Source organism: Leishmania martiniquensis, chromosome 33 (assembly GCF_017916325.1).
Source record: "Leishmania martiniquensis isolate LSCM1 chromosome 33, whole genome shotgun sequence".
Taxonomy (NCBI): Eukaryota; Euglenozoa; class Kinetoplastea; order Trypanosomatida; family Trypanosomatidae; genus Leishmania; species Leishmania martiniquensis.
The window spans coordinates 700,964-727,843 of NC_090168.1; the positions used below are offsets into that span (position 1 = coordinate 700,964).

At 59.5% G+C, this 26,880-nt stretch overlaps 4 protein-coding genes across 4 annotated transcripts; all 4 read left to right on the forward strand.

Annotated features, from left to right (window-relative positions):
- Nucleotides 1–7,831: 7,831 nt before the first annotated feature.
- On the forward strand, nt 7,832–8,845 carry LSCM1_02642 (uncharacterized protein; the record flags this gene model as incomplete). Its single annotated transcript, XM_067320221.1, has 1 exon — nt 7,832–8,845. The coding sequence occupies one exon, from the start codon at nt 7,832–7,834 to the stop codon at nt 8,843–8,845; it is 1,014 nt and encodes a 337-aa protein (XP_067175596.1).
- Nucleotides 8,846–13,740: 4,895 nt separating this feature from the next.
- Nucleotides 13,741–14,754, forward strand: LSCM1_02643 (uncharacterized protein; the record flags this gene model as incomplete). Its single annotated transcript, XM_067320222.1, has 1 exon — nt 13,741–14,754. One exon carries the CDS (start codon nt 13,741–13,743, stop codon nt 14,752–14,754), a length of 1,014 nt encoding a protein of 337 aa, XP_067175597.1.
- Nucleotides 14,755–19,648: 4,894 nt separating this feature from the next.
- LSCM1_02644 (uncharacterized protein) lies at nt 19,649–20,662 on the forward strand (the record flags this gene model as incomplete). Its single annotated transcript, XM_067320223.1, has 1 exon — nt 19,649–20,662. The coding sequence occupies one exon, from the start codon at nt 19,649–19,651 to the stop codon at nt 20,660–20,662; it is 1,014 nt and encodes a 337-aa protein (XP_067175598.1).
- Nucleotides 20,663–25,558: 4,896 nt separating this feature from the next.
- Nucleotides 25,559–26,572, forward strand: LSCM1_02645 (uncharacterized protein; the record flags this gene model as incomplete). Its single annotated transcript, XM_067320224.1, has 1 exon — nt 25,559–26,572. One exon carries the CDS (start codon nt 25,559–25,561, stop codon nt 26,570–26,572), a length of 1,014 nt encoding a protein of 337 aa, XP_067175599.1.
- Nucleotides 26,573–26,880: the final 308 nt, after the last annotated feature.

Below are 26,880 nucleotides of genomic sequence, written 5' to 3' on the forward strand. Positions count from 1 at the left end.
CCCTCCACCCCCTCCTTCATTATCTTGGTCGTCTGCCTCTCTTCCTCATGGCGCTCACGCACCTGTGTTCATTGAGGGAGAAGAGGGGGGAGGAGTTTAGGGTAGGATAGGGCAGGGCGGGGTTGTCCAATCGCTCTTTTTTATTATTTCTTTATTTTTTGATATTTTTTTCTCCTTTTGGATGAGTAGAGACGGTGAAAGCGCGCGCGGCATTCGCATTGGTGACGCGAATACTCCGTCCCCCCTCCCTCCCCTCTCCCCCTCTCCTCTCTCCACACATAAGCGCAGACTTCTTTTTTTTTCTTCTGTATACGCACACGCATGTACATGGGACTCACCTGTTGGTACTTCTTCATAAGCTTTGTGTGTGCTTGTTCCTGCTTATTTCAGCAGCGTACTTGCCTCTTTCCTTTGATGTTCGCTCTCCTCTCTTCGCATCATCACCTCTTTCTTCCCCACCCCCTAACCCTACCCTCTCCTCTCTGACGCTCAGCAGCCAGCATACTTGCAAGGCCCAACAAGAAAGATATATATATTCAATCGCCTGAAAAAGGGCGGGCGGAGGCGAAGCGGCCATGAGACGTGAGCGCGAAAGGGAATATATATATATATATATCAAGACAGTGGAGCTTTTTTCCTCTTCGGTGCTGCGATTTCATTTTATGCGCCCCTGTGTGTGTTTGTGTGTTTTGGTTTCGCATCTCGCCCCCGGTTTCGTGGGGAACTTTACACATGTCGACGTGCTCTTGTCGTCTTCGTCTTCGCCATTCCTCCTCCTTTTTTTGGTTTTCATTTTCTCCTTTTACGTCCTTCGGCCACCTCTTTCGCCTACCATCGTGTTGACAGTTTTTTTTTGCGCGTGTGAGATGCCCCTGTTCGCATTTCTGTTGACGCGTGCCGCCCCCCCCCACCATCACCACCACCACCACAAACTGAGAAGGGGAAACGGCTTTGTTCACATGCATGCGTGCGCTCACGCTTACTAGACACATCTGTTTGTTGCTGCGTCTCTATGTACATGGTGACGAGTCCAAGTATCGATGAGGAATTCGAGGGTACGCCCGTAACAGAAAGCCGCTACGGACTCTTCCTTTCTTCGTTATCGAAGATGCGTGCTGGACTTTTTCGGGAGGAGCTCGCCGCTCGTCTGCTTCTGATTTGGCATTGATGGGTAGGAGCACGCGTCTTTGTATTGCCTATGCTTACCCTGCTGTCATGATGATGAGCGGCCGAAAAAAACGTCTCTGCGCGAGGACGGGCTGTAGGCGTATTTATGACGTTCTCTTTTATTGTTTCTGCCTCAGTGCCTTACTTCCTGCCACCCTTCGCCTACCTCCAAGCCTCTCTTGGTCTTGGCCGGTGATCCTTGTAGGACACTCCGCCTCATCTCGGCGTCTTCTAGTGCCTCGCCTGCCCACCCCACCCCGCCCCCAGACACGCACATACACCCCACGATATGCTGTGGCAGTAGTTCTGCGCTGAGCAGAGGATGGGCGCGCTCTTGCGCTTCGGTAATTTCCTTTCTGTGTTCTTTGTTCGCTGTTCGAACGTGCGTGTGCGCATTGGCGCGCATGCGTGTCGGAGGTGAGGGGGGAGTGAAAACAGCTGCTTCCTGCGCTTTTTTCGCTTAACTTTTCGCGAGCGTCTCAGCAGCAATTGCTCGAAACGAAACGCAAAACAAAAGTGGCATCGACGAATTCAATACGAGAAAAAATGGTCTCACGACACGTGCGTATGTCTGCATGTGGAATCTCATCCGGTTTCCCTGAGCCTGCAGTGCCGGAAGGAGGAGGGAGGGGTGTGCGTAACTCGACTCGCGATGTGACAGTTTTCTTTGTCCCGCGATATGCATATACACATGCATATATATAAATGTATATGTATATATGTATATGTATATATGTATATATGTATGCGTCGGTGTTTGCCTTCTCGAACGAAACTTTCAAAGGAGGGAAAAGGGTGAAACCAGTCTGTGTCGTGACTGCAAGAAACGCAGAAGGTGGTCAAAAAATGTGTGCTGCCTGCGCGAGGAAAAGCTGTTCCCCTGCGTACACGTAGGCCCTCATACTATTTTCTTTGGCCCCTTCCCCTCCCCTATGCACGTGCACACCACTTCAACGGTCGAACACCGTGTAGGAACTTTATCGATGCAATCTTTTCTTTTTTTCTTTTCGTCTCCTTCACGCCATGCCCGTTTCACTCCGTTGGTCGGCATCACAGCGACGTGAACTCGCATGTGCGTGCGCACATGAGCACACAGCGGCTTCTCTTCTGCCTTCCCCCCCCTCAAGCACACGCACGCCGTTTTTCTCCTTCTCCTGCTTGCCTCATCTATCCTGTTACTTTTCGCTCTCTCGCTCTCTCTCTTGTCACACTCGCCACTCTGGAAACTGTGACTTGAGTGACGGGTTGAAAGCGAACGCAAAGAAAAAGGCGGACGCAGTGAAGGAGGAGGAGGTGTACCTGAGTGTGTTTGTGAGTGGTGAGAAAAAAAGGAGGAGTGATGCACAGCATTTGCCGGCACTCGTGTGCGTTGTTTTTTTTCGTTACATTTTTCCCTCCTTTCTCGCCTTCTCCTCGGCTACGCTTATTGCGCGCTCTCTCTCTTGCGCGCTTTCAATTCAGAGGGTGGAAATGTTCTCCGTGTTTTCCACGACCAAACAGACACACAGTCGTCCCCACTGGCGCCGCCTCCTCATCCTTTTCGCCCCTTTCTTGTATGCTTTCGATGACTGCGGTGGTATTTGGGAACCGTTCAGCGCGCGCTTTTGCGTTTGACCTCCCAGGCTCGCGTTGTTTGTTTGCTGTCGTTGTTCTGATGACTTTCCGATTGAAATGCAACTTTTCGCCGCTTACATCTTCCCTCTCCTCCCCCTCGCTCACCATCTCTCTCCCTTCTGCAGGCCCCGCCTCCTTTTTCCTTCCCCCGTTTCTCTTCCCTCTGTCTTTGTGAGTCGGTCGCTGATGCATGCGTTTTCCTGCGCACGCGCGCTCTTTCTCTTTGATCGCTTCTACCCAGTGCGGAGCGCCTCTGTTGCTTCTACCGCCCTTCTCGTGTCCGCTATCCCCCCTTCCCCAGCCTGTTTTTGCTCTACTGTTACCTCGCGTCTTTTTCCTTGCGCGCTTCCCAAGCTATCTGGTGTTAAATTCTTGCGTGCGGCGCAGAAGGGGGAGGGTAGACGCATGAAGAAGAGCGGGTGGGCAGCAAGAGCCCAAGGAGAAGCGAAAAAGGTACAGGAGGCATCGAAAAGAACAGCGAAGCGGCGTTAAAAGCATCTCTTTGGGTGCAAAGAAAAAATCATCAGGGAGCTTACGTGGCAGCGTGCGTCCGTGTGTGTGTGCGTGTGTGACGTCGACAGCGAAGCCTTAGGCTATCTATGTATGTTCGTGTGCGCCTGGGCAAATGATGAAGGGCTGAGCAAAGGTTTCTCGCCATGATGCGCAAGTTATATGAGTGGCTTTCGATCAACGGGAACGGAAAGGGGGCAAGCATTTTTTTAAAAAGGGCAAATCGTACCTCTGACTCTCTTGCAGAGCTCTTCGCTACTATTATGCACGTACGCTCGACCCTCCCGCCCTTCATGATGCTTCCTCTCGCCGGCAGCACTCTCTGAATCGATTCATTTTCGTCTCGATCTTCTCGATCTGCTGATTTAGTGCTTTTTTTGCCCTATTCCCCCCCTCCTATCCCTGCCGCCCTCTCCTCAGTCTACAATCATTTTTCCCTTCCTCTCTCTTCTTGCTACTTTTGGCACCTCTCCCTTATCTCGCCGTGTGTGTGTGTATGTGTGTAAGTGTGTGTCTGTGTCTGTGTCACTGCTTTTGGTGCGGCGTTGGGTTTTCGCCTGTTTCGGTGCGCGTGAAAGGAGGTAAGAATGAGTAAGGCGTCGTCGGTCAGCGGCCACGCATGCGGTCCAACGCCTGTGCATCGTTCTGTGCACACTGTTTCGACCTCCTTGAGTTTCTCCACCTTCTGCCTCTCCGAAAAGCACGCACACGCACACACCAGCATTCTCTCTTCTACGAGTGATAGCTGAGCGAATCTCGACTTATCGTTCGACATCTGTCTTCCTCACGCATGTTCGCGCGCGCTCTTTCTACCTCTGTACGTGCGCACGCATGCGTTGCTGTTGCCTCCCCTCAACCACTACCACCCTCTTCCTCATTTCGGTGTTCATTCCTTTTTTTTGCTTCTGCCTCCTCTTCACTCACCTTATTTTCACATCCCTGTCTCCCCCTTTTGTTGTTACTCGACGCCCTCTACCCTCGTTAGTTGACTCCTTCACGTTCCACCTCTTTTTGACCTCTCACCACGGTCCTCTGTGTAACTCTTTGCTTGTAATTTGTTTATAATGAGTTCCTTTTTTTTCGCTTGCAGGGGTCCCTATCCACTTCCCACTGTACGATTAGACACCCTTTTAAGTTTCTCTTCGTCCTCCTTCTCTTGACTCTCGGTGTGCTCTTTCGCCCTCTCTCCTCACCCAACGCACGGTGCACCCACACGAGTTTCAGAATGTGTGTGTGTGTGTGTGTGCGTGTAAGTGCGTTCTGTTCGCTACTGAAGCACTCCAGGCACATAATGAGGCGGTAGCATCCAACAGAGGAAAGGACAACCCCGCGTCGCCGGGCACACACTGGCGGACGAAAAGGTAGCGGGAGATGAAGAGAAAACAGATCGCCGAGTGCCGGGCCGGAGGGAGAAGGAAAGAGTGGGCGCGCATCCTCTTTATGCGTCACCATGGCGCTTTACCCTTTCCCAATCCTCTCGCTCTCCGGTGCGGGGCGGGACGGCGTGCGGGTGTGTTTCCTTTTGCAGGTGTCGTTGCCGTGGCACCTCCCATTTTCTCTCTGAGAGCTCGTCCTCCAACGGCCCCGCGACTCGGCCATCGAAAGCTGAACAGGAGCAAGCTCCCGGCCACAGGCTGAGCCACAACGCGCCGTTGCCTCACCCCCGCGAAGGGGCGTCTTGTATGTGCATGTGTACGCAGGAGCAGCTGCCCCTCTCGCGCGATTCATTTCACTCCCCTCCCCCACCACTCCTCTCAACGACCAGAGCCGTGAGAGGGGCACGGCTGCTGTTGTGCGAGCACCACCCGCCTCCACCACCACCACCCCCTTCCTGGCTGCCCTTGTCACGGATGGCATACATGCCGGACTCCTCAGCGCCGCCTTTTCTCGCCCCTCTCTTTCACGGGCCCCTATCGCCTCCACCTCCTTAGTCTCCAGCTCCGCCTCCACCCCGCCAGAAATATAATGGCGGCGTCGGGTACGGGCAGGCACGGGCGAGATGAAAGGCAGCGGCGCGAGAGGCAAGCGAAAAGGGAGGGCGAAGGACTTCGCTGTTTTCTTCGCCCACAACTGCATTGCCGCACACCTGAGGGAGAGCTCGTGAGGGTGACGCTGCGGATGCATGGATAGAAAGAGCAGCACAAGAGCCGCCAGGTAGTATGCTCATCCTCCCTGCACCCTCCACCCACACACACACACACGCACCTCGCCTCCTTTTCTTCGCGTGATTCTGCTCTTTTTCTTCCGGGTACCGCGCACTGTCTGTGCCACTGTCGCCGGGCCGCGCAGAAGAGGGGCCGGGCGCGTGAAGAGCGCAATCGGGCGCTTCTTCAATGGCGGCAGCCCCGTGCCCTTCCTCCTTTTGTGCTCCTTTCGGGTGCTTCCGCCACACCTACGCTGGCGTACAAGAGAGAGTAGAGAGTAGTGCAGAAGCTCCAAGCGCCGAGAAGAGAAACGCAGCACATTCACATGGGCATGCGCAGGTGCAGACGTGGCGACAGCTGCTTTCTTCCGCGACTCGTAAATCAGTGCCGCGCACCGTCAAGCGCCCACGGAGTGGAATAAGGCGAGCAGGAGAATGCAGAAAGGCGAGGCGAGGCAGGTAGACCCATGAGGAGGAGACTGAGAAAGAGCTCCACAGATGCCGACGGCCGCAGCCTCTCATCCCCCCTCCCCATGTCCGCCATTCGTTCGAAAACGATCCATATGTGTGCGCGCGTGTCTGCGTGCATTTGCTGTTTTGCCTGTTTGCTTTCCCCTGGTTGGTTGTGTGTGGCTCACTTTGCGGCTTCGCTTCTGTCCTGGCGAGGTCGTTTCTCTGCCTGCTTGCCACTGCTTATGAGCACGCGTGTACGCCTCTCTGCTCGCCTTTCTTTTCTCACTGCCACCCACTCCATGAGCTGCTCACTCGCACGCGCCTTCTTCTCTCACTCATGCTTCCTGTGTGTGCCTCTGGATGGCTATGGGCGTCCCTCTCTGAGGATCCTTGATGGTGTTCGCCCTTCTCGTGCTTTTGTCTGTGCGTGTGCCCGCGCGCGCATGGTACAGGGATTATGAAGGCAGCCGAGGTCCCGCTTGCCAAGCTGAGGGCAGTCTGCTCGCAGGAATGGAGGTGGTGAAAGGGGCTTTCTCTGCGCTTCCTACCTCGCCGTGATTCAGAGCCGCACCCTCTGTTCACGCTAACGCCAAAGCCGTCGCAGCGGGCACGCCACCATAGGGGGAGGCAGCAGCGACCTACTCGAAGAGGCGGATCTGCCGCCGACCAGCTCCATAGTGGTGCTGCGCCACACTCGCCTGTACACCCACGTAGCCACGCAAGGGAGCTGACTTGCACATGCGATGCTGCATGCGTGCATGCCTGATGCCGGCTACGCCACGACGATTCGGCCCGTCTCAGCCGGGTATGCAGACATCGGCTGCGACAGACCCCCGCACACGCAAGCCGCCGTCATGGCGTCGGCGGAAATGGAAGGCGAGCACAGCGGGTCTTACGCCCACCCACGCACACACGCCGACAGCGACGTCGTCGTGGAACGGGCGCCAGGCCCGGATCTCGCCAGCACAGTGCGCGCGCGCTTTCACGCTGAGCCGGCATGGCGCATCGCACCCGGGCACGGCGGGGGGAGGTAGACACTAGCCCGCCCGCAGGACCGTGTGTGCGGATGTTTGCGGCATCTCGTACACCGGGCCGGGTGGCCTGGTGGTGCGCAGATGCCGCTAGCATGACGAAGCGCACCAGCGAGTCCCCGGACGCCCGTGAAGCACCGATCGCGCAGCACGTGTCCGACAAAACGGGCGGGGCGGCGCCCGCCAGCCGCGTGGCCTGATCAGACGGTGTAAGGCTCGCACTAACGGGCGGGGACGCAACCGCGGTGTAGGCAGTGGCAGGCTGGGCCGTGGCTGTCTGCGTCTGTCTGCTGCCGAGCGGGCGCTAGAATGGGCACGCCGGAAGGGCCAAAGTCTCACAGGAAGGCGGGGAAGAGAAGCAAGAGAACGGCATGAGCACAATGGATGGAGGGAGGCGTGCCCCTTGCCCTCTTCTTGCTGTGTCGGGGCGCTGTCGCCCCCTCTGCGCTGCACGCCCTCCGCCCAGCGGCCGAGCGGTGCACAAGCGATGTCCCCACCCCCACCCCCATCGAGTAAGCCGGCGTGCCTCTTTCGGAGAACGCGCTGCATGTTGAAGGCTGCTCCCTCTCGCGTCGTCGCCTCCGCAACGGCACCTCCCCACCCCCTCCCTCTCTCTCCCTCCCTACGGACGGTCCGAGCGTGTCTGCGCGCGCTCGCGCATGACAACGCATCAACGGATGCGGTGCATATCGCCCTGGGGTGGCGCGGGAAACCTGCACAACTCCAGTGACACTCACACGCACACGCACGCTGTGCCACTCTAAATCTTCCTTTCCTCGCCGCCAGTCCCCTTCGATCGTCCCCGCGCGCGCCCGGCCTCCACCGCCGTCAACGCAGCCACCGTCGCTTCCGCTGGGCACCCACTCGCCCTGACTTCGGCCACTCTGCTTTGCTCACGAGCCGTGTGGCGAGGATGAGCCGCTTTCTCATTGCAGCCACCGTGGTTGCGGCGCTGCTGCTGTCCACTGTTACGCATGCCGAGCAGCAGGTGGCGCCGTACCGCTACTCGGAGGCCTACCGCAGCCATAACTACGCACGAGCGAGTCACTGCTCGGCGTCCAGCCTGAGCAGTTGGTCGTGCGGGCCCATCTGCGATAAGATTCCCGGCTTTCAGTTCTACACGACCGTTGGCGACTCCTGGTACGACACCTTCGGCTTCATTGGCGTGGACCACACCAATAAGCAGATCGTCGTCGCCTTCCGCGGAAGCGTTACTGTGATGAACTGGGTACAAGATTTAGTCTTCACCTTCGTAGACTACGTCATTCACAGCAGCTGCCGCAGATGCCGGGTGCACAAGGGGTTCCTCGCGTCTTACCTCTCTGTGCGGTCGCAGGTGAAGGCCGCCGTGACGACACTCCTGTCCCGGCACCCTGGCTACCAGGTGCTCGCCGCGGGTCACTCGCTCGGCGGCGCTCTCGCCGTACACGCCGCGGTGGACCTGCAGGTCCTTCTGGACAGTATGGCGGGGCCCACCGCACCCGTCGCGCTCTACACCCTTGGCGCCCCGCGCGTCGGCAACCCGAGCTTCGCGAAGTGGACGGCGCAAATCCTGGCCCGCGGCCCGCACTATCGCCTCACCCACTGCCGAGACCCCGTGCCTCACATGCCCCCGATGAGCTTTGGCTTCCTCCACGCGCCATCGGAAGTGTTCTATCGCACGAGGTCCAACAGCAGCATGCGCATGTGCAACGACAGCCCGGTGAAAGAGTCGAGCAAGTGCAGCAACAGTATGTTCGCCGTTTCGTTCACGGACCATCTCAAGTACTTCGGTGAAGACGCGGACTGCTCGTGCCGCAACTGCCGGAGCGCAGCGCTCAAGTCTGTCGAAGTTGAGCCCAAACTGCCGAAGTGGCTGTACGCCCGCCTGGCGTGGGAGCAGATGAAGATGAGCACTGGTATCCTAAACGCAACGACTCTCGAGTGAGGAGCGTGGAACGCCCTATTACGGGGAAGCGGTGAGGTGCAGGTGAGCGAGCAGCAAAGGCGAACGCAACGAGAAGGCTGAAATCGGGGGAGGGGGCATGGGGCGCAGAAATGCTCTGATGCACAAGAGCGAGGCAATGTCGAGAGAACAGTCGCCTCCCCCTCCCCCCACCCGAGCGATTGGCGGTGTTCTGTTTGCGTGTATCGGCTCATTGCGCCTCCCACTTTCCCCCACTCCCCCACTGTGTGTGATCGGCTGCCTCGTCTTTTTCTTTTTGCTTTCACTCTCCCCTTTGCGTCGCCTTGTGCGATTCGGGTTACTTTGCACGCCTCCCTTTCTTCTTGCATCTGTGCCGCCGCGCAGCTGCTCCGCCCTTGATGCCCCCGCCTGCTTGTGTGCTATTCCCGGCATCGGCTCAATCGATTTCGGCGAATGCAGCAGTGCGGGCCAAGAAGGGAAAGGACCAAGCGAATGTAAAGGTGATACGTGGGTGAGCAAGGGGACTGTGAGCTTTCCTGCAGCCGTGCCGATCGCGTTCTCTTGCCCTCTCTAACGCTGTTGTATATGTGTGTGTGTGTCATTGTGTGTGTGTTGTTTTCTTGATTCTTTTTCGCTTGGCTCTCCCCTCCCCACCCCTTCTCTTCCGTAACATTACCCTTTGTTGTTGACGCTCTTTTTCTCTTCTCTTTGCCTTTTGTTCCCCCTCCCGGGCGTACGTATGTGTGTGTGTGCGTGTGTGCGTGCATGGGAGGATGCGTCGAGCGCCGTGGAAAAGGAGGGATGTGCTCGCGGGCGTCCTCTATCCTTCTTTTCTGCTCGGATTCCCTTTGCCTCTTTCCGTTGCTGGCTGGGCCGCGTGCCGTTCGCTGCCTCCTTCGCTCTACTTCTCTCTGTGCTCGCATCGCATTAGATCCACGGCCCTGCGCCTGCTCTCGCTTTGGCTTTCCTTCTCCTGTGTCGCTTGTCGCGCTCCCTTTTCGCTCTGCTCTCCTGGAAGGCCTCCATTAAAGAGTAGGGGGGCTCTCAGCGCTCGGGATCCCACGGGTCCTGCCCCACCACCACCACCACACACGCACACACTCTGTGTGTGAGAACGCCGAGCAGCTGCTCACCGCTACCTCCTATCCCTGCCCATGCGGAGCCACCTCTGGGGGTGACAGGGTCCAGAGTCGACGGCGTTGCGTCGCAGCAGCGTGCGACGACGCGCGGGTTTGTGTCGTCCACGCGGTCGACAAAATGCCGGCGTGGCTCGAAGGTGTCTCTCCGCCGGCCGTCACTCTGCCTTCTGCTGTGCGAGGCCTGCGCCTTCCCGAGGGACGTGCCACGTGGGCGCCGGTATGGTGAGGGGGGCGACTGTGGGGTGTGGCGTACGGAACGGGCGGGCGGGCCGATTTTGAGGGAATGGCTGCTCTGAGGTGGCTGAGTCCGCATGGCTGTGGCACGCGTCTACGGCTGCTTCGCAAACCGCCCGGCGATGGGCATGTGACTGGCCAGGGAGAGTGGAGCTTAGCGTATGCTCTACGGCGGAATGAGCACGCTGAAAGGGGGGCTTTTAGGTAAAGGCTCGCCGCACTGAAGAGGGACGAGGAAGGAGGTTGCGCGCACGCTCCGGAGCATCTGCGTCGGGTCCCTGCGTGCGCCCTGCCAAATACGAGGAGGCTCTGTGCTAGTCGCTCCGCTGCATCCCCCCTCTCTGTTGTCCTGCAGAGGTTGATGTGAGCGTGTGCGTGTCGAGGAGGAAGGGCGTGTAAGTCCTCTCTCGGCCACGCCGTCGCTGCAGGAAAGCTGAGGGGAGAAGCGGCATTAAGGCACGGATGTATTCTGATCCTTTCTTTCTTTTTCTGTGTCCTCCCCCTCCCTCCCCTTTTCCTGCGCAACGAAACCATCGGCAAATGAAAATCCAATGCGAATGTTTCTTCTCGTGCGTGTTTGTGTTCGATTCAACTCTTACTTCCTCGATTCCCTGGGCTGATGCACTGCGTGATCGTGTGTGTCTGTACATGTATATGTCAACTGCGGTGGTGAGAGGTTTGTTCCCGCCTGCTTTAGCGTGCTCGTCTTCGCCTTTCTCCTTTGGCTGTCTGCCCGCCTGCCGGTACACCTCCCATTTCCTTCCGCGCGTACGCCCCGTGGCTGGCATGCCGTGTCGCTCTCGCTCTCTCCCCTTCGCTCGCACCCAATCCCTTCTCGGCAGCCTTCATTTGCCGCTTGCAACGCGCATGTAGTGTCCACTGGGGTCTGAGGGGAGCTCCGCTGCGCTTGTGGGCCACTCATCTCTGAAACGCGAGCGCACCGCAGCTTTGCCGATCTCGGCCCGTGGACAGGACTGCGGGTAAGCTGAGAGGGGAGGGGTGTATAGGGGATGGAGGTGGGGCGCAGAAGCGGCTGAGCAGCGGCAGGTCGGGCACATGCACACAAGGCGTGCTAAGTGAGACATGTGGAAGTGGGGCAGGGGCAAAGAGTGTGGCGAGGGCCCCGGTCGGATCGTACCGCTCCCTGTGCTGCCCCCGTCTCTTTGCCGCGCACTTGGAAAGAACGCCCGCAACACTTGTCGCGTACCTCTCATTTCTGCTGCGTCTCTGCGTGTCCGCCCCCAATGCTTGAACCCGCGTCGATTCCTGCTGGTGCCCAGGAGCAGTGGAAGCGGACGCGAAAAGGTGCGGCGAATGCTTTGCTAAAGTGTCTTGGGTGGGCAACAGCCACAGCGAAAGGCATCGAGAGAGCGCGCTGGACAACTGGAATCGCCTTTTCTTTTTCTTCCACGGCAGCACTATGGCACGTATAAGGCGTCGAAGCAGCTATTCAGGTGCCCTTTTGTTTTGGTACGTGTACGCGTGTGCTTTCTTTTCTGTTCGTTTTTGTCCCAGCACGTGACGGGCTGTCGCAGGCAGAGCCCCCACACCGACGCCAACACGTCGGTGCTTTCTCCGACCATCTCTCCTTTTGTCTCTCACACACCCTCACCGTCTCACTCATTTTATGTTTGCGCTCGCTCCCTCGGTTGTACTTTTCCTCTTCATTGAGCCCCGTCTGGTGGCACACAAGCCTGCCGTCCCCCTGTGGTCTGCGCGGTTTTCTCTCCCTTCATCCCTCGCCGCTCTGTGCATCTCTTCCAGCGCCCGGCACATCCCCCACCTGTGGCCGCCTCTCAGTGCGGATGGCGCACATCGAAGATGGAGAGGTCTCGCCTATTCGTTTATCTTCATGACGTAAAGCAGACGCTCAACGGAAAGAGGCGACCGATGCGATGAGCGTACGCTTTGGCAAGGCGCGCACGCGCTCACGCTGCGGCAGGAGTGAAAGGGAGCAGACTCCATTGCTTCCGGCTCCGCTCCTCAGTGTGTGCGGGCGTGCGAGTACGCTCCGACTTCCTCGGCAGCGTCTTCTGCGTCTCCCCCTCCCCCTCCCTTTCCCTCTCCCTCATATTTTCGTTCCGATACGTTCGTTAGCCGAGTCGATTTCTTCCGCATTCTTTTCTTCGCTTGTTCGATCGATTTCTGTGTGTATATGTGTGTATTTGAGTACGTGAACGTCTCGTCACGTCTCGTTGCAGCTCTCGTTGCGGCACGCTTCCACAGGAAATATGCACGCTCATCGCTTCTACGCCGAAAGCGCCTCTCGCTCTCGCGCATTTTTGTGCCGTCATTCCGATATCAAACGGTTTGAGGAAGGCACCTCTCCCCAAGATGGTGCGGGTCAGCTCTCTGTGCGCTTTTCGTCACCCCCTCCCCCTCCTTGTTTTCCGCACACGCACACACAGCTGTGGAGAGAGGCGGCACGCGCACGCAGTGATCCGCTTCGTGTGTTTGCCTGCTTCGCATGTGATCGATATTGCTTCCGTTTCGCCACCCACACATTCACACGTCGTCGTTGAGGATAGCTTGCGCAGCGCAACGCAGGGGGCCGCCGCACGCGACGCGCTCGCTCCTCCTCTCTTTCTCTGAGTTTTCTCTTCCTTCTCTCCGTTTTTCTTCTTCTTCTCCCCCCCCCGGCCACGAAATATATATGTGTGAATGCGTGTGCCTGTGCAAAGGCACCCCCCAGGTATGTGTGCGCGCACGCATATTTGCGGGGATGTGTCGAGAGTCTGTCTGGTGAGGCCGGCGGATCGATGGAGATCGCAGACGCGCCTGTTTTGGTGCGCGTGGCTGTAAGCGTCTCGCTGTGTCTCCGTTCTTTTCTGTTCTGCGCACGCCGACACGGCAAACGGGAGATTATGGGTAACCGAAAACATGCAGCGGGAGGCTGGGCCGTGGCTGTCTGCGTCTGTCTGCTGCCGAGCGGGCGCTAGAATGGGCACGCCGGAAGGGCCAAAGTCTCACAGGAAGGCGGGGAAGAGAAGCAAGAGAACGGCATGAGCACAATGGATGGAGGGAGGCGTGCCCCTTGCCCTCTTCTTGCTGTGTCGGGGCGCTGTCGCCCCCTCTGCGCTGCACGCCCTCCGCCCAGCGGCCGAGCGGTGCACAAGCGATGTCCCCACCCCCACCCCCATCGAGTAAGCCGGCGTGCCTCTTTCGGAGAACGCGCTGCATGTTGAAGGCTGCTCCCTCTCGCGTCGTCGCCTCCGCAACGGCACCTCCCCACCCCTCCCTCTCTCTCCCTCCCTACGGACGGTCCGAGCGTGTCTGCGCGCGCTCGCGCATGACAACGCATCAACGGATGCGGTGCATATCGCCCTGGGGTGGCGCGGGAAACCTGCACAACTCCAGTGACACTCACACGCACACGCACGCTGTGCCACTCTAAATCTTCCTTTCCTCGCCGCCAGTCCCCTTCGATCGTCCCCGCGCGCGCCCGGCCTCCACCGCCGTCAACGCAGCCACCGTCGCTTCCGCTGGGCACCCACTCGCCCTGACTTCGGCCACTCTGCTTTGCTCACGAGCCGTGTGGCGAGGATGAGCCGCTTTCTCATTGCAGCCACCGTGGTTGCGGCGCTGCTGCTGTCCACTGTTACGCATGCCGAGCAGCAGGTGGCGCCGTACCGCTACTCGGAGGCCTACCGCAGCCATAACTACGCACGAGCGAGTCACTGCTCGGCGTCCAGCCTGAGCAGTTGGTCGTGCGGGCCCATCTGCGATAAGATTCCCGGCTTTCAGTTCTACACGACCGTTGGCGACTCCTGGTACGACACCTTCGGCTTCATTGGCGTGGACCACACCAATAAGCAGATCGTCGTCGCCTTCCGCGGAAGCGTTACTGTGATGAACTGGGTACAAGATTTAGTCTTCACCTTCGTAGACTACGTCATTCACAGCAGCTGCCGCAGATGCCGGGTGCACAAGGGGTTCCTCGCGTCTTACCTCTCTGTGCGGTCGCAGGTGAAGGCCGCCGTGACGACACTCCTGTCCCGGCACCCTGGCTACCAGGTGCTCGCCGCGGGTCACTCGCTCGGCGGCGCTCTCGCCGTACACGCCGCGGTGGACCTGCAGGTCCTTCTGGACAGTATGGCGGGGCCCACCGCACCCGTCGCGCTCTACACCCTTGGCGCCCCGCGCGTCGGCAACCCGAGCTTCGCGAAGTGGACGGCGCAAATCCTGGCCCGCGGCCCGCACTATCGCCTCACCCACTGCCGAGACCCCGTGCCTCACATGCCCCCGATGAGCTTTGGCTTCCTCCACGCGCCATCGGAAGTGTTCTATCGCACGAGGTCCAACAGCAGCATGCGCATGTGCAACGACAGCCCGGTGAAAGAGTCGAGCAAGTGCAGCAACAGTATGTTCGCCGTTTCGTTCACGGACCATCTCAAGTACTTCGGTGAAGACGCGGACTGCTCGTGCCGCAACTGCCGGAGCGCAGCGCTCAAGTCTGTCGAAGTTGAGCCCAAACTGCCGAAGTGGCTGTACGCCCGCCTGGCGTGGGAGCAGATGAAGATGAGCACTGGTATCCTAAACGCAACGACTCTCGAGTGAGGAGCGTGGAACGCCCTATTACGGGGAAGCGGTGAGGTGCAGGTGAGCGAGCAGCAAAGGCGAACGCAACGAGAAGGCTGAAATCGGGGGAGGGGGCATGGGGCGCAGAAATGCTCTGATGCACAAGAGCGAGGCAATGTCGAGAGAACAGTCGCCTCCCCTCCCCCACCCGAGCGATTGGCGGTGTTCTGTTTGCGTGTATCGGCTCATTGCGCCTCCCACTTTCCCCCACTCCCCCCACTGTGTGTGATCGGCTGCCTCGTCTTTTTCTTTTTGCTTTCACTCTCCCCTTTGCGTCGCCTTGTGCGATTCGGGTTACTTTGCACGCCTCCCTTTCTTCTTGCATCTGTGCCGCCGCGCAGCTGCTCCGCCCTTGATGCCCCCGCCTGCTTGTGTGCTATTCCCGGCATCGGCTCAATCGATTTCGGCGAATGCAGCAGTGCGGGCCAAGAAGGGAAAGGACCAAGCGAATGTAAAGGTGATACGTGGGTGAGCAAGGGGACTGTGAGCTTTCCTGCAGCCGTGCCGATCGCGTTCTCTTGCCCTCTCTAACGCTGTTGTATATGTGTGTGTGTGTCATTGTGTGTGTGTTGTTTTCTTGATTCTTTTTCGCTTGGCTCTCCCCTCCCCACCCCTTCTCTTCCGTAACATTACCCTTTGTTGTTGACGCTCTTTTTCTCTTCTCTTTGCCTTTTGTTCCCCCTCCCGGGCGTACGTATGTGTGTGTGTGCGTGTGTGCGTGCATGGGAGGATGCGTCGAGCGCCGTGGAAAAGGAGGGATGTGCTCGCGGGCGTCCTCTATCCTTCTTTTCTGCTCGGATTCCCTTTGCCTCTTTCCGTTGCTGGCTGGGCCGCGTGCCGTTCGCTGCCTCCTTCGCTCTACTTCTCTCTGTGCTCGCATCGCATTAGATCCACGGCCCTGCGCCTGCTCTCGCTTTGGCTTTCCTTCTCCTGTGTCGCTTGTCGCGCTCCCTTTTCGCTCTGCTCTCCTGGAAGGCCTCCATTAAAGAGTAGGGGGGCTCTCAGCGCTCGGGATCCCACGGGTCCTGCCCCACCACCACCACCACACACGCACACACTCTGTGTGTGAGAACGCCGAGCAGCTGCTCACCGCTACCTCCTATCCCTGCCCATGCGGAGCCACCTCTGGGGGTGACAGGGTCCAGAGTCGACGGCGTTGCGTCGCAGCAGCGTGCGACGACGCGCGGGTTTGTGTCGTCCACGCGGTCGACAAAATGCCGGCGTGGCTCGAAGGTGTCTCTCCGCCGGCCGTCACTCTGCCTTCTGCTGTGCGAGGCCTGCGCCTTCCCGAGGGACGTGCCACGTGGGCGCCGGTATGGTGAGGGGGGCGACTGTGGGGTGTGGCGTACGGAACGGGCGGGCGGGCCGATTTTGAGGGAATGGCTGCTCTGAGGTGGCTGAGTCCGCATGGCTGTGGCACGCGTCTACGGCTGCTTCGCAAACCGCCCGGCGATGGGCATGTGACTGGCCAGGGAGAGTGGAGCTTAGCGTATGCTCTACGGCGGAATGAGCACGCTGAAAGGGGGGCTTTTAGGTAAAGGCTCGCCGCACTGAAGAGGGACGAGGAAGGAGGTTGCGCGCACGCTCCGGAGCATCTGCGTCGGGTCCCTGCGTGCGCCCTGCCAAATACGAGGAGGCTCTGTGCTAGTCGCTCCGCTGCATCCCCCCTCTCTGTTGTCCTGCAGAGGTTGATGTGAGCGTGTGCGTGTCGAGGAGGAAGGGCGTGTAAGTCCTCTCTCGGCCACGCCGTCGCTGCAGGAAAGCTGAGGGGAGAAGCGGCATTAAGGCACGGATGTATTCTGATCCTTTCTTTCTTTTTCTGTGTCCTCCCCTCCCTCCCCTTTTCCTGCGCAACGAAACCATCGGCAAATGAAAATCCAATGCGAATGTTTCTTCTCGTGCGTGTTTGTGTTCGATTCAACTCTTACTTCCTCGATTCCCTGGGCTGATGCACTGCGTGATCGTGTGTGTCTGTACATGTATATGTCAACTGCGGTGGTGAGAGGTTTGTTCCCGCCTGCTTTAGCGTGCTCGTCTTCGCCTTTCTCCTTTGGCTGTCTGCCCGCCTGCCGGTACACCTCCCATTTCCTTCCGCGCGTACGCCCCGTGGCTGGCATGCCGTGTCGCTCTCGCTCTCTCCCCTTCGCTCGCACCCAATCCCTTCTCGGCAGCCTTCATTTGCCGCTTGCAACGCGCATGTAGTGTCCACTGGGGTCTGAGGGGAGCTCCGCTGCGCTTGTGGGCCACTCATCTCTGAAACGCGAGCGCACCGCAGCTTTGCCGATCTCGGCCCGTGGACAGGACTGCGGGTAAGCTGAGAGGGGAGGGGTGTATAGGGGATGGAGGTGGGGCGCAGAAGCGGCTGAGCAGCGGCAGGTCGGGCACATGCACACAAGGCGTGCTAAGTGAGACATGTGGAAGTGGGGCAGGGGCAAAGAGTGTGGCGAGGGCCCCGGTCGGATCGTACCGCTCCCTGTGCTGCCCCCGTCTCTTTGCCGCGCACTTGGAAAGAACGCCCGCAACACTTGTCGCGTACCTCTCATTTCTGCTGCGTCTCTGCGTGTCCGCCCCCAATGCTTGAACCCGCGTCGATTCCTGCTGGTGCCCAGGAGCAGTGGAAGCGGACGCGAAAAGGTGCGGCGAATGCTTTGCTAAAGTGTCTTGGGTGGGCAACAGCCACAGCGAAAGGCATCGAGAGAGCGCGCTGGACAACTGGAATCGCCTTTTCTTTTTCTTCCACGGCAGCACTATGGCACGTATAAGGCGTCGAAGCAGCTATTCAGGTGCCCTTTTGTTTTGGTACGTGTACGCGTGTGCTTTCTTTTCTGTTCGTTTTTGTCCCAGCACGTGACGGGCTGTCGCAGGCAGAGCCCCCACACCGACGCCAACACGTCGGTGCTTTCTCCGACCATCTCTCCTTTTGTCTCTCACACACCCTCACCGTCTCACTCATTTTATGTTTGCGCTCGCTCCCTCGGTTGTACTTTTCCTCTTCATTGAGCCCCGTCTGGTGGCACACAAGCCTGCCGTCCCCCTGTGGTCTGCGCGGTTTTCTCTCCCTTCATCCCTCGCCGCTCTGTGCATCTCTTCCAGCGCCCGGCACATCCCCCACCTGTGGCCGCCTCTCAGTGCGGATGGCGCACATCGAAGATGGAGAGGTCTCGCCTATTCGTTTATCTTCATGACGTAAAGCAGACGCTCAACGGAAAGAGGCGACCGATGCGATGAGCGTACGCTTTGGCAAGGCGCGCACGCGCTCACGCTGCGGCAGGAGTGAAAGGGAGCAGACTCCATTGCTTCCGGCTCCGCTCCTCAGTGTGTGCGGGCGTGCGAGTACGCTCCGACTTCCTCGGCAGCGTCTTCTGCGTCTCCCCCTCCCCCTCCCTTTCCCTCTCCCTCATATTTTCGTTCCGATACGTTCGTTAGCCGAGTCGATTTCTTCCGCATTCTTTTCTTCGCTTGTTCGATCGATTTCTGTGTGTATATGTGTGTATTTGAGTACGTGAACGTCTCGTCACGTCTCGTTGCAGCTCTCGTTGCGGCACGCTTCCACAGGAAATATGCACGCTCATCGCTTCTACGCCGAAAGCGCCTCTCGCTCTCGCGCATTTTTGTGCCGTCATTCCGATATCAAACGGTTTGAGGAAGGCACCTCTCCCCAAGATGGTGCGGGTCAGCTCTCTGTGCGCTTTTCGTCACCCCCTCCCCCCTCCTTGTTTTCCGCACACGCACACACAGCTGTGGAGAGAGGCGGCACGCGCACGCAGTGATCCGCTTCGTGTGTTTGCCTGCTTCGCATGTGATCGATATTGCTTCCGTTTCGCCACCCACACATTCACACGTCGTCGTTGAGGATAGCTTGCGCAGCGCAACGCAGGGGGCCGCCGCACGCGACGCGCTCGCTCCTCCTCTCTTTCTCTGAGTTTTCTCTTCCTTCTCTCCGTTTTTCTTCTTCTTCTCCCCCCCCCGGCCACGAAATATATATGTGTGAATGCGTGTGCCTGTGCAAAGGCACCCCCCCAGGTATGTGTGCGCGCACGCATATTTGCGGGGATGTGTCGAGAGTCTGTCTGGTGAGGCCGGCGGATCGATGGAGATCGCAGACGCGCCTGTTTTGGTGCGCGTGGCTGTAAGCGTCTCGCTGTGTCTCCGTTCTTTTCTGTTCTGCGCACGCCGACACGGCAAACGGGAGATTATGGGTAACCGAAAACATGCAGCGGGAGGCTGGGCCGTGGCTGTCTGCGTCTGTCTGCTGCCGAGCGGGCGCTAGAATGGGCACGCCGGAAGGGCCAAAGTCTCACAGGAAGGCGGGGAAGAGAAGCAAGAGAACGGCATGAGCACAATGGATGGAGGGAGGCGTGCCCCTTGCCCTCTTCTTGCTGTGTCGGGGCGCTGTCGCCCCTCTGCGCTGCACGCCCTCCGCCCAGCGGCCGAGCGGTGCACAAGCGATGTCCCCACCCCCACCCCCATCGAGTAAGCCGGCGTGCCTCTTTCGGAGAACGCGCTGCATGTTGAAGGCTGCTCCCTCTCGCGTCGTCGCCTCCGCAACGGCACCTCCCCACCCCCTCCCTCTCTCTCCTCCCTACGGACGGTCCGAGCGTGTCTGCGCGCGCTCGCGCATGACAACGCATCAACGGATGCGGTGCATATCGCCCTGGGGTGGCGCGGGAAACCTGCACAACTCCAGTGACACTCACACGCACACGCACGCTGTGCCACTCTAAATCTTCCTTTCCTCGCCGCCAGTCCCCTTCGATCGTCCCCGCGCGCGCCCGGCCTCCACCGCCGTCAACGCAGCCACCGTCGCTTCCGCTGGGCACCCACTCGCCCTGACTTCGGCCACTCTGCTTTGCTCACGAGCCGTGTGGCGAGGATGAGCCGCTTTCTCATTGCAGCCACCGTGGTTGCGGCGCTGCTGCTGTCCACTGTTACGCATGCCGAGCAGCAGGTGGCGCCGTACCGCTACTCGGAGGCCTACCGCAGCCATAACTACGCACGAGCGAGTCACTGCTCGGCGTCCAGCCTGAGCAGTTGGTCGTGCGGGCCCATCTGCGATAAGATTCCCGGCTTTCAGTTCTACACGACCGTTGGCGACTCCTGGTACGACACCTTCGGCTTCATTGGCGTGGACCACACCAATAAGCAGATCGTCGTCGCCTTCCGCGGAAGCGTTACTGTGATGAACTGGGTACAAGATTTAGTCTTCACCTTCGTAGACTACGTCATTCACAGCAGCTGCCGCAGATGCCGGGTGCACAAGGGGTTCCTCGCGTCTTACCTCTCTGTGCGGTCGCAGGTGAAGGCCGCCGTGACGACACTCCTGTCCCGGCACCCTGGCTACCAGGTGCTCGCCGCGGGTCACTCGCTCGGCGGCGCTCTCGCCGTACACGCCGCGGTGGACCTGCAGGTCCTTCTGGACAGTATGGCGGGGCCCACCGCACCCGTCGCGCTCTACACCCTTGGCGCCCCGCGCGTCGGCAACCCGAGCTTCGCGAAGTGGACGGCGCAAATCCTGGCCCGCGGCCCGCACTATCGCCTCACCCACTGCCGAGACCCCGTGCCTCACATGCCCCCGATGAGCTTTGGCTTCCTCCACGCGCCATCGGAAGTGTTCTATCGCACGAGGTCCAACAGCAGCATGCGCATGTGCAACGACAGCCCGGTGAAAGAGTCGAGCAAGTGCAGCAACAGTATGTTCGCCGTTTCGTTCACGGACCATCTCAAGTACTTCGGTGAAGACGCGGACTGCTCGTGCCGCAACTGCCGGAGCGCAGCGCTCAAGTCTGTCGAAGTTGAGCCCAAACTGCCGAAGTGGCTGTACGCCCGCCTGGCGTGGGAGCAGATGAAGATGAGCACTGGTATCCTAAACGCAACGACTCTCGAGTGAGGAGCGTGGAACGCCCTATTACGGGGAAGCGGTGAGGTGCAGGTGAGCGAGCAGCAAAGGCGAACGCAACGAGAAGGCTGAAATCGGGGGAGGGGGCATGGGGCGCAGAAATGCTCTGATGCACAAGAGCGAGGCAATGTCGAGAGAACAGTCGCCTCCCCCTCCCCCCACCCGAGCGATTGGCGGTGTTCTGTTTGCGTGTATCGGCTCATTGCGCCTCCCACTTTCCCCCACTCCCCCCCCACTGTGTGTGATCGGCTGCCTCGTCTTTTTCTTTTTTGCTTTCACTCTCCCCTTTGCGTCGCCTTGTGCGATTCGGGTTACTTTGCACGCCTCCCTTTCTTCTTGCATCTGTGCCGCCGCGCAGCTGCTCCGCCCTTGATGCCCCCGCCTGCTTGTGTGCTATTCCCGGCATCGGCTCAATCGATTTCGGCGAATGCAGCAGTGCGGGCCAAGAAGGGAAAGGACCAAGCGAATGTAAAGGTGATACGTGGGTGAGCAAGGGGACTGTGAGCTTTCCTGCAGCCGTGCCGATCGCGTTCTCTTGCCCTCTCTAACGCTGTTGTATATGTGTGTGTGTGTCATTGTGTGTGTGTTGTTTTCTTGATTCTTTTTCGCTTGGCTCTCCCCTCCCCACCCCTTCTCTTCCGTAACATTACCCTTTGTTGTTGACGCTCTTTTTCTCTTCTCTTTGCCTTTTGTTCCCCCTCCCGGGCGTACGTATGTGTGTGTGTGCGTGTGTGCGTGCATGGGAGGATGCGTCGAGCGCCGTGGAAAAGGAGGGATGTGCTCGCGGGCGTCCTCTATCCTTCTTTTCTGCTCGGATTCCCTTTGCCTCTTTCCGTTGCTGGCTGGGCCGCGTGCCGTTCGCTGCCTCCTTCGCTCTACTTCTCTCTGTGCTCGCATCGCATTAGATCCACGGCCCTGCGCCTGCTCTCGCTTTGGCTTTCCTTCTCCTGTGTCGCTTGTCGCGCTCCCTTTTCGCTCTGCTCTCCTGGAAGGCCTCCATTAAAGAGTAGGGGGGCTCTCAGCGCTCGGGATCCCACGGGTCCTGCCCCACCACCACCACCACACACGCACACACTCTGTGTGTGAGAACGCCGAGCAGCTGCTCACCGCTACCTCCTATCCCTGCCCATGCGGAGCCACCTCTGGGGGTGACAGGGTCCAGAGTCGACGGCGTTGCGTCGCAGCAGCGTGCGACGACGCGCGGGTTTGTGTCGTCCACGCGGTCGACAAAATGCCGGCGTGGCTCGAAGGTGTCTCTCCGCCGGCCGTCACTCTGCCTTCTGCTGTGCGAGGCCTGCGCCTTCCCGAGGGACGTGCCACGTGGGCGCCGGTATGGTGAGGGGGGCGACTGTGGGGTGTGGCGTACGGAACGGGCGGGCGGGCCGATTTTGAGGGAATGGCTGCTCTGAGGTGGCTGAGTCCGCATGGCTGTGGCACGCGTCTACGGCTGCTTCGCAAACCGCCCGGCGATGGGCATGTGACTGGCCAGGGAGAGTGGAGCTTAGCGTATGCTCTACGGCGGAATGAGCACGCTGAAAGGGGGGCTTTTAGGTAAAGGCTCGCCGCACTGAAGAGGGACGAGGAAGGAGGTTGCGCGCACGCTCCGGAGCATCTGCGTCGGGTCCCTGCGTGCGCCCTGCCAAATACGAGGAGGCTCTGTGCTAGTCGCTCCGCTGCATCCCCCCTCTCTGTTGTCCTGCAGAGGTTGATGTGAGCGTGTGCGTGTCGAGGAGGAAGGGCGTGTAAGTCCTCTCTCGGCCACGCCGTCGCTGCAGGAAAGCTGAGGGGAGAAGCGGCATTAAGGCACGGATGTATTCTGATCCTTTCTTTCTTTTTCTGTGTCCTCCCCCTCCCTCCCCTTTTCCTGCGCAACGAAACCATCGGCAAATGAAAATCCAATGCGAATGTTTCTTCTCGTGCGTGTTTGTGTTCGATTCAACTCTTACTTCCTCGATTCCCTGGGCTGATGCACTGCGTGATCGTGTGTGTCTGTACATGTATATGTCAACTGCGGTGGTGAGAGGTTTGTTCCCGCCTGCTTTAGCGTGCTCGTCTTCGCCTTTCTCCTTTGGCTGTCTGCCCGCCTGCCGGTACACCTCCCATTTCCTTCCGCGCGTACGCCCCGTGGCTGGCATGCCGTGTCGCTCTCGCTCTCTCCCCTTCGCTCGCACCCAATCCCTTCTCGGCAGCCTTCATTTGCCGCTTGCAACGCGCATGTAGTGTCCACTGGGGTCTGAGGGGAGCTCCGCTGCGCTTGTGGGCCACTCATCTCTGAAACGCGAGCGCACCGCAGCTTTGCCGATCTCGGCCCGTGGACAGGACTGCGGGTAAGCTGAGAGGGGAGGGGTGTATAGGGGATGGAGGTGGGGCGCAGAAGCGGCTGAGCAGCGGCAGGTCGGGCACATGCACACAAGGCGTGCTAAGTGAGACATGTGGAAGTGGGGCAGGGGCAAAGAGTGTGGCGAGGGCCCCGGTCGGATCGTACCGCTCCCTGTGCTGCCCCCGTCTCTTTGCCGCGCACTTGGAAAGAACGCCCGCAACACTTGTCGCGTACCTCTCATTTCTGCTGCGTCTCTGCGTGTCCGCCCCCAATGCTTGAACCCGCGTCGATTCCTGCTGGTGCCCAGGAGCAGTGGAAGCGGACGCGAAAAGGTGCGGCGAATGCTTTGCTAAAGTGTCTTGGGTGGGCAACAGCCACAGCGAAAGGCATCGAGAGAGCGCGCTGGACAACTGGAATCGCCTTTTCTTTTTCTTCCACGGCAGCACTATGGCACGTATAAGGCGTCGAAGCAGCTATTCAGGTGCCCTTTTGTTTTGGTACGTGTACGCGTGTGCTTTCTTTTCTGTTCGTTTTTGTCCCAGCACGTGACGGGCTGTCGCAGGCAGAGCCCCCACACCGACGCCAACACGTCGGTGCTTTCTCCGACCATCTCTCCTTTTGTCTCTCACACACCCTCACCGTCTCACTCATTTTATGTTTGCGCTCGCTCCCTCGGTTGTACTTTTCCTCTTCATTGAGCCCCGTCTGGTGGCACACAAGCCTGCCGTCCCCCTGTGGTCTGCGCGGTTTTCTCTCCCTTCATCCCTCGCCGCTCTGTGCATCTCTTCCAGCGCCCGGCACATCCCCCACCTGTGGCCGCCTCTCAGTGCGGATGGCGCACATCGAAGATGGAGAGGTCTCGCCTATTCGTTTATCTTCATGACGTAAAGCAGACGCTCAACGGAAAGAGGCGACCGATGCGATGAGCGTACGCTTTGGCAAGGCGCGCACGCGCTCACGCTGCGGCAGGAGTGAAAGGGAGCAGACTCCATTGCTTCCGGCTCCGCTCCTCAGTGTGTGCGGGCGTGCGAGTACGCTCCGACTTCCTCGGCAGCGTCTTCTGCGTCTCCCCCTCCCCCTCCCTTTCCCTCTCCCTCATATTTTCGTTCCGATACGTTCGTTAGCCGAGTCGATTTCTTCCGCATTCTTTTCTTCGCTTGTTCGATCGATTTCTGTGTGTATATGTGTGTATTTGAGTACGTGAACGTCTCGTCACGTCTCGTTGCAGCTCTCGTTGCGGCACGCTTCCACAGGAAATATGCACGCTCATCGCTTCTACGCCGAAAGCGCCTCTCGCTCTCGCGCATTTTTGTGCCGTCATTCCGATATCAAACGGTTTGAGGAAGGCACCTCTCCCCAAGATGGTGCGGGTCAGCTCTCTGTGCGCTTTTCGTCACCCCCTCCCCCTCCTTGTTTTCCGCACACGCACACACAGCTGTGGAGAGAGGCGGCACGCGCACGCAGTGATCCGCTTCGTGTGTTTGCCTGCTTCGCATGTGATCGATATTGCTTCCGTTTCGCCACCCACACATTCACACGTCGTCGTTGAGGATAGCTTGCGCAGCGCAACGCAGGGGGCCGCCGCACGCGACGCGCTCGCTCCTCCTCTCTTTCTCTGAGTTTTCTCTTCCTTCTCTCCGTTTTTCTTCTTCTCCCCCCCCCCGGCCACGAAATATATATGTGTGAATGCGTGTGCCTGTGCAAAGGCACCCCCCAGGTATGTGTGCGCGCACGCATATTTGCGGGGATGTGTCGAGAGTCTGTCTGGTGAGGCCGGCGGATCGATGGAGATCGCAGACGCGCCTGTTTTGGTGCGCGTGGCTGTAAGCGTCTCGCTGTGTCTCCGTTCTTTTCTGTTCTGCGCACGCCGACACGGCAAACGGGAGATTATGGGTAACCGAAAACATGCAGCGGGAGGCTGGGCCGTGGCTGTCTGCGTCTGTCTGCTGCCGAGCGGGCGCTAGAATGGGCACGCCGGAAGGGCCAAAGTCTCACAGGAAGGCGGGGAAGAGAAGCAAGAGAACGGCATGAGCACAATGGATGGAGGGAGGCGTGCCCCTTGCCCTCTTCTTGCTGTGTCGGGGCGCTGTCGCCCCTCTGCGCTGCACGCCCTCCGCCCAGCGGCCGAGCGGTGCACAAGCGATGTCCCCACCCCCACCCCCATCGAGTAAGCCGGCGTGCCTCTTTCGGAGAACGCGCTGCATGTTGAAGGCTGCTCCCTCTCGCGTCGTCGCCTCCGCAACGGCACCTCCCCACCCCTCCCTCTCTCTCCCTCCCTACGGACGGTCCGAGCGTGTCTGCGCGCGCTCGCGCATGACAACGCATCAACGGATGCGGTGCATATCGCCCTGGGGTGGCGCGGGAAACCTGCACAACTCCAGTGACACTCACACGCACACGCACGCTGTGCCACTCTAAATCTTCCTTTCCTCGCCGCCAGTCCCCTTCGATCGTCCCCGCGCGCGCCCGGCCTCCACCGCCGTCAACGCAGCCACCGTCGCTTCCGCTGGGCACCCACTCGCCCTGACTTCGGCCACTCTGCTTTGCTCACGAGCCGTGTGGCGAGGATGAGCCGCTTTCTCATTGCAGCCACCGTGGTTGCGGCGCTGCTGCTGTCCACTGTTACGCATGCCGAGCAGCAGGTGGCGCCGTACCGCTACTCGGAGGCCTACCGCAGCCATAACTACGCACGAGCGAGTCACTGCTCGGCGTCCAGCCTGAGCAGTTGGTCGTGCGGGCCCATCTGCGATAAGATTCCCGGCTTTCAGTTCTACACGACCGTTGGCGACTCCTGGTACGACACCTTCGGCTTCATTGGCGTGGACCACACCAATAAGCAGATCGTCGTCGCCTTCCGCGGAAGCGTTACTGTGATGAACTGGGTACAAGATTTAGTCTTCACCTTCGTAGACTACGTCATTCACAGCAGCTGCCGCAGATGCCGGGTGCACAAGGGGTTCCTCGCGTCTTACCTCTCTGTGCGGTCGCAGGTGAAGGCCGCCGTGACGACACTCCTGTCCCGGCACCCTGGCTACCAGGTGCTCGCCGCGGGTCACTCGCTCGGCGGCGCTCTCGCCGTACACGCCGCGGTGGACCTGCAGGTCCTTCTGGACAGTATGGCGGGGCCCACCGCACCCGTCGCGCTCTACACCCTTGGCGCCCCGCGCGTCGGCAACCCGAGCTTCGCGAAGTGGACGGCGCAAATCCTGGCCCGCGGCCCGCACTATCGCCTCACCCACTGCCGAGACCCCGTGCCTCACATGCCCCCGATGAGCTTTGGCTTCCTCCACGCGCCATCGGAAGTGTTCTATCGCACGAGGTCCAACAGCAGCATGCGCATGTGCAACGACAGCCCGGTGAAAGAGTCGAGCAAGTGCAGCAACAGTATGTTCGCCGTTTCGTTCACGGACCATCTCAAGTACTTCGGTGAAGACGCGGACTGCTCGTGCCGCAACTGCCGGAGCGCAGCGCTCAAGTCTGTCGAAGTTGAGCCCAAACTGCCGAAGTGGCTGTACGCCCGCCTGGCGTGGGAGCAGATGAAGATGAGCACTGGTATCCTAAACGCAACGACTCTCGAGTGAGGAGCGTGGAACGCCCTATTACGGGGAAGCGGTGAGGTGCAGGTGAGCGAGCAGCAAAGGCGAACGCAACGAGAAGGCTGAAATCGGGGGAGGGGGCATGGGGCGCAGAAATGCTCTGATGCACAAGAGCGAGGCAATGTCGAGAGAACAGTCGCCTCCCCTCCCCCACCCGAGCGATTGGCGGTGTTCTGTTTGCGTGTATCGGCTCATTGCGCCTCCCACTTTCCCCCACTCCCCCACTGTGTGTGATCGGCTGCCTCGTCTTTTTCTTTTTTGCTTTCACTCTCCCCTTTGCGTCGCCTTGTGCG